Below are 7014 nucleotides of genomic sequence, written 5' to 3'. Positions count from 1 at the left end.
TTCAGGGTTTTGTAAATATTTATTTATTGCCATTATTATTTATTTATATATATTAAATAAAAACATAATCTTTTTAACTAAATAATCATATTGTTGCCTTTTACTTTTGCCCGAACGGTTTGCCATTCGCTGTCAGGCAATGCTAGCGTTCAAACCTAGTGCTGATGTTGCCGCGCTTAAATTAAATTTGTTCAATTTAAGCGTATGGAAATTTTTACACGTGTATACATGCATGAATAACTTATATATATATATAGAATCTAGTCTTAAATATATACTTGGCAGCTTGCAAGTTAATCTGGACGAGTAAAGTAAATGTAACTTTAAATAATCCGTTATTAAAATCCACTTGGATCCTGACCTGTTCTCGCATAAAAGAACAGAAATAGATCGTAAAAAATAATATACGTCCATAAATATTTTTTAAAAGGTTGTCTTTGCATGAGACATTTCGATATGAATATTAGCAATACATACTTTACTTACGTATACTCAGGTATAAAGAACTCGGTCGTAACGAATCGTGTGTTCATGACGTTCACGATGAGTTTATATAATGTGCTACGATTTGCGACAGTCTGTTTATACATGCGATTGAAGGAAAATAAAAAATAGCAAATCGTAAACCCTCCCGTCAGGTCTTTGCGCACAAGCTCGGAAAGTCGTGGAAGCTTTAGAAGATGAAGGATGTGTTGGAAAATTAAATATTTATTTTCTTCCTCCGCCACGCAGACTTCCCAAAAACTGTTAACGCATATTTTATACACATTTGCCACATCCGAGATAAATATACTTTTAGCCTCCTTAGAGCAAATCGTTTTGACGCGATCTCTATTTCTAGGTAAATAAAACGTCGTAGCACCGGACGACTCAATATCCTACAACTCATAAACACTGTATAAATAAATATATATATATATATATATATATATATATATATACTTGTGTTAATAATGTCTAAACAACAACTTTTTTAGACCGTAAGCGATGCTTCGTGACCCGTTGTATTCGTCGACTTGAATCCCGAATGCATCCGTATTTCCGGAAGACATTTTGACTCGCCGGAACAATCGTAGCTGCGTATCGTTTTTGTCATTCGTATGACAAAACGTTTTATTCTGATTAAAATGCATTACTAATATAATAATTATGGTTACTTTCAATAATTATGATTACTTGCAATTTTCCTAGATTATTCTCTCCACACACAAACACACACACGCACATACACACACATACCCACACTCACGCACACAATATACTCACGATTTTTTATTATTTATCAAGGCACCAAAAAATCTTCGTGTGAGGATGGACCCATTTATATAGATAATAGTCTCCCCTATAATTTTCCGTAGGTTTAATGCAATTTTTTGAGATTTTTGTTTTTATTTCTACTTAGTTCGTCTTTATATATAATTTCTTAATGTATTTACTATAATCTGTAATATATGTATATATCAGAGTCAGAGAGCAGAGTATTTTTTATTCTTCGACGATATATTCTTCTGAAATAATTGGGTTAATAAGATTTATATATAAAGAAACTTGTATAAAAAATAAAACAAGGTACATATAATGCGAAATTAATTAATGTGTTTGAATAAAATAACAAATACTTATTAGTGTTTAATTAATTACTGAAAATTCGAAAATATATAAAAATTAAGATGAGAAAAGAAAGAAAATCAAGACGATATCCACGAAGGCTAATGTTAAAACTAAATATATTCGCTAAGATCAGGCTACATAGGTGTTCTACTAGAAACGGGATCCTCTCGAGGACTGCGATTCGCGAGAGCTCGGTCTATCGTCGCGCGATTCGCAGGAAGACAATCGCACAATTAGTGCGTCGATAGTTATCTTCCTCCCCACCTCCTTTCCATATTGCACCCGATTGTTCTCTCTCGATTGAGTATGAATCGAGGACGCAATTACGATACTTTTTACGCATCTACCATACTTTGTACAGCGTACATTATTATTATTGCACATTGTCTGTCCTTGGACGCACCTTTTAAAGCTGATGGTCAGCCTCGCTCGACCGACGGATCCGCCGCGACCTGCGAAGCCACCGCGTTCGTCGGCTTCAGCTCCTCGGGACTATGGGAAGTAGCGGATCGCGCCGTGCAACGTACGCGTAGCAGACCGTAAGACAGCCAGCCGTTGTTATTGCTGGTGTGCACCTCGGTCCGATTGCTCTCCCTGTTGCCAGCGGTGACCTCTCGCTGCGCCTGCAGCCGGTGCAGCATCGCGCCGGCGACGAGGGCGGAAACGACCGCGGAGAGCGCGACGACGATGAAGAGCGCGCTAAAACCCGGCATCGGCAAGCAGATCCCGTAAACGACCTCCTCGCGTATCCTACCTTGGAAAACTGTCACCGCCTCGGCGTGCGCGTCCGGACTGAAGGCGAGATCCGCCTCGGAGATTACCTCGTAGATACCGCTGACGCCGACGTCGGCGCTGCGCGCCTTCCGGTCCGTCACCGTCACCGAGCGTTTCCGGCGAACGGCACTCGCCGTCAACGGCGTCGCCGGCATCGCGTCGCCAGAGTCCTCCTCGAGATTCCGCGGTCCATGCGGGAATTGATCTTGCTCGCTCTGATCGTATCTGGTCACCGGCGGAGATGATTCCTGAAAAAGGAACGGCGAGCTGTCTTTGCGAGTGTGTCTTTTTTTTGTAAACAGAGGATGCGACGTGTCCTGTCCAACATTTACCATAAGCGGCTTTGACAAATCCATCTCGTCTAGATGATGGACTTGGCTATCGTGCTGCGTTTCGGCAGTCACGGTCGGTGGTAACCGATTGCTCGTCTGAGCTTGCGCTTTTGGAATCGACTTTTCAACGTCCAGGAAATGCCCACCGATCGACGCCACCTCGTCGCCGTTCTGTATGACGTCTTCGTACAGAGAACCGTCATCCCCCAACTGCTCCCCGTCTCCAATGTCCTCGTTGTCCTTGTCCGCGCTACTGTTATCATCGTTCGAGGCAACAGAGGTTGCCGTACTGTCTATGTACTGCGGTCGTATCTGATCCTTCCTCTCTTGAATGTAATGAGCTACGGAGCCGCTTAATTGACAGTGATCCAGGCAACCGTGTCGACATATCTCCACCTTTACGTAAAAATATTTTCCAATTTGTAGGAAACAATATCTCGCGATCAAAAAATATATTTCAAATATTCTTGTGTTTTCGCAACACATTTACACATACTTTGCATTTGATGTGAACGCTTAACGCGTCCGGGAACTTGAACGCATGGAAGAAGGCGTAAGTGATGACGGTCGCGCGGTCGTCCGAGCCGCGCGCCTTCAAGAACCGGCTGATCATCTTCGGTCTCAGCACGCAGCCGAACTCGTCGCTTAGCTGTATCGTATGACCACCGCCGTCCGAAGCCACGCACGACTTGACCCGCATGTCGAACTCACCTGCGCCCGGTTAATAACAGAGAATTACGTTAACGTACGTCCGCGCGAAACCTGAGCGAGCTATGGAGGAAGCTCTATCCTGTTGTAGAGCTCGTTACCTCGATAATCGTTTATGGCGATGACCAGAGTGAGAGTGGAGCCAAGAGGCACAATTCCGGACACGGGCGGCGCCCACGGGCCCTTTCCATGCTGAATTTCCATCCAGCAGTCCACGTTATCGCCTACGAAATTATAAGAAAAAATATGTTGCTCGTGATGAAAATTCAAGATTAGCGAATGCCAAAAGTTATTTGATTTAAAGATGGAATAATAGAATTCATATTTCAAACCAAAAAAATTTTTTTTTAAATCCGAGAAATTGTTCCTGTAACTTTTTACTAAATTTTTGTTAAATACGATTTCGGCTCTATGAGATCATGATGTTGAGAAAAAAAGTTAAAAGATATGATTTTAACTTTACATGTATGGCATACATGTGTCAACAAATTTATTTTCGAAATGAAATGAAATATATTATTAGAACTTTCAATTCTTAAAAGGAATTTGTTGTAAAGATTAAAAAATTAATAAGATTATAATTGTGTGATTAAATATTGAATCTCTATCAATCTATTTAAAGCAAAATTGTAAATTAAATCATTGAGGACCACTAAACATTTTTCAATTATTGATTTAAATTTAAATGTTTTTCATACATATGCTATAAAAATTCGACATCGAGACAAAGTTAAAATGGTCAAAGTAAATATATGATGGATATTAAAAAATTAAACCGAATCCGATGTTAAAATTAACGAATACGCAATATGATGAATTTAATATGGCGATTATTTTAAATTGCAATTTTTCTGTAACAAATTGCAATCTTTCTGGTGTATAATAATAGATTCGATATTTTAATCATAAAACATTTTATTATTACTTAACACCCGACGCAAATTGCGTGTGCGTGTATATTAACGTCTTGCATATAATAAATATCATGTATATATGTATATTACCGCGCGTAATGTGCTCGCTTTATACTGACTACGATTTATGTATGTAAGGTAAACTTAAATTAACCGATATGTGTGACTCTGCGGTTTTCACATGCGGTCAACCGCGAACGGGTGCACGAGTTGCAACGTGTGTCTCGTGATCTCATTCGCTCGTATTAAATGCACCGTCTGTCTATCTCTAACGCTCAAAGGCAGACTATCCGTACATGTGCTGCTTTAACGTAGAAGAACTGTGTATCGCGAAACATTACGGGATGGATTTAACCGTGATATTAGAAAGACTCATCGAGGGAACTTTTTTTATAGAGAGAGAGCGCGCGATTCTCTCCGTTGTTTAAGATGGTTTACAGCAACAGATGGCAATCGCAAGATACTTCTCGTGCATGCGGATGTCGCGCGATAAGTCTCCCGATAGGATAGCTCGTAAGAGCTCGTGAAATGTATGCCGATGATTCATCTCCATTAAGTAATAACATCTGTATAATCTATAAAGGTGTCCGTACCTCTAAAGTCCAGCTGTATAACGTCGAGGTCCGCGATAACCATCGGCGGTTTCGACGCGGTCTTTTCGTAATCATTGAACCATTCGCACCGCAATCGTTTAGCCTCGTCCCAAACCTCGAGTAGGTCCTTATCGTACTGGACCACCACGGTATTCTCGTAAAACTGTCCGTGCATATCCGGTTTGGTACCGCATCTGGGGAGTGAAATAAGAACACGAAGAAATAGAGATTCTCTGCAATGTCTGATAAATGTAAACTCATCGTGGCTCATCGAAATATAATAAGACGCAAGAATAGAGAAATGATGAGAGAGAGAGAAAGAGCGAAACAATCTCGCGTCTTATTATTATTATCTCGTGTTGCAAATAAATAAATGCGTGCGAAAATGGGAAAGTTGAAATGAGATTTTCTCAGGGATAGAGATTATATTATATTCCTTGATTAATCGTGCTATCTGCGGAATCGGGAACTTACCTCGCATAAGCTATCCGGAAAGAGAAGAAAGTCTGACCGGTGGACGGTGGAACGTAGATGCATCGCGGATCCGCGTGCTGACCCTTGGACGAAACGATACCCTCGAAGGGCTGCGAGAACGAGAGGTGCACGTCCATATGGTCTTTTCCGCACATCACCTCCAAGGACTGGATGGCCGGCATGCCTTCCGGTCTCTCCAGCGGCCAAATGTCGCTGTTGCTACTGACGCTCCTCAGGCCAACCACCTACGCATTCAAAGAATATTATGCGTTTGTCCTTTGAACTCTCTTCTCTTCCTTTTCTCTCTCTTCTCTCTCTTTCATTCTTTCTTCTCTGCTATTTCTTCGTTTATTGTCCGACACGCATGTACAACTCCGTGGAGCTCGCGGCTTCGAAGTTACGTACGTAAAACGGAAAGAATATCAACGGTAAAAATTGTCGATCCTATATACCCTTCTCGCGGCGCAAGAAAATTGCTCTCCGCTCTGCACAGAAGGGTCATCGGGTCGAAACATACGCCGAGATTGCTATATCCGGCGAAAACGTTCGACCGAGACGTTAGCGTAAGTCACGATCGTTGCAGATAATAATGCGCATAAATTTGCATAAATGTATTTTCAATCATCGTAAACGTTCTCAAAGTTTCTCTGTGATTCGTTGGTGATGATGAAATATTCGCGATTAAAAGAAATACAGAGTATAGAATTGTCAATAAATATTGTCAATACAGGGTATCTGTCCATCGTTGGTACGGAATTACTCGACGGTAGTAAGAAAAGCGTAGTTCGATTCAATTGAAACATCCATTCCCCACTCCCCTCCCCCTCCTAATATGTCCACGTCGGAAATCATTAGCCATAAATCAAGTTCATTACCGTACTCGCGGATCGAGTCCCTCTTTTTTGCACGCGGCGCGCTTAGAAAGGTCTACCGCGCGAAGATGGGGTCGTAATGAAAACTTAAGTACCAGTGTGTTTTCGCTCCGCCCGTCCATTAGACCCAAGATAATCCATACGATTTAACCGTAAATACCTCTCGCGCTCAATCGGAAACTGACAATCTCGCTCCCTCGCTTCGCCGCCGATATGCCGAGGCAATCGCGATGCGAGTCGCACGACAAGAGTGCGCATCGCGCCGTGTCTATCACGAATTAATCAACAACGCATACACACATATGTATATACATATACAGGGTGTCCCATACCTACCCGATCACCTGTTAATGGCAGATTCCTGGGATCATTTGGAGACGATTTTTCCTCAATGAAAATGTCGAGGCACCAATAATTTTCGAGTTATAAGCGATTGAAAACAAAGGGTTTTTCGCAAACCAAGCTTTGTGGAAATAAAATATTAACAAAACCACATTCTTCAGTTAATTTCAGGAATAGAATTTACTTTAATATTTTAATAGAATTTTAATTTAAGGCTTAGTTATAAAGCAAAAATTGGGAACATGCAAAAAATGATAGCCTCCCTCGACATTTTCGCTGAGGAAAAATCGTCTCTAAATGATCCCAGGAATCTGCCATTAACGGATGATCCGGTAGATCTGGGATATCCTATATATGTGTGTGTATAGCTTTTATCTTGCGTCACTGCGCATCC

At 41.3% G+C, this 7014-nt stretch overlaps 1 protein-coding gene across 3 annotated transcripts in view; it reads right to left on the bottom strand.

The window, feature by feature from the left end:
• Position 1: 1 nt before the first annotated feature.
• M (zona pellucida domain-containing protein miniature) overlaps positions 2-7014 on the bottom strand; it is a 113643-nt gene continuing 106630 nt past the window's right edge. For all 3 annotated transcript variants that reach the window (XM_083052044.1, XM_083052052.1, XM_083052034.1), the window contains 6 exons: positions 5407-5651; positions 4933-5126; positions 3527-3649; positions 3214-3428; positions 2718-3113; positions 2-2633 (listed from right to left, as the gene is read on the bottom strand). In XM_083052044.1, coding sequence (XP_082908170.1) covers positions 2031-2633; positions 2718-3113; positions 3214-3428; positions 3527-3649; positions 4933-5126; positions 5407-5651 — 1776 coding nt within the window. In that variant the 3' untranslated portion in view covers positions 2-2030. The remainder of the gene's footprint in view (positions 2634-2717; positions 3114-3213; positions 3429-3526; positions 3650-4932; positions 5127-5406; positions 5652-7014) is intronic.

This window comes from Prenolepis imparis, unplaced genomic scaffold, assembly GCF_030444845.1.
Source record: "Prenolepis imparis isolate NDT839.2.m4 unplaced genomic scaffold, iyPreImpa1.0 SCAF_1, whole genome shotgun sequence".
NCBI classification, from domain to species: Eukaryota; Metazoa; Arthropoda; class Insecta; order Hymenoptera; family Formicidae; genus Prenolepis; species Prenolepis imparis.
This window is presented reverse-complemented; position numbering and strand designations above follow the sequence as displayed.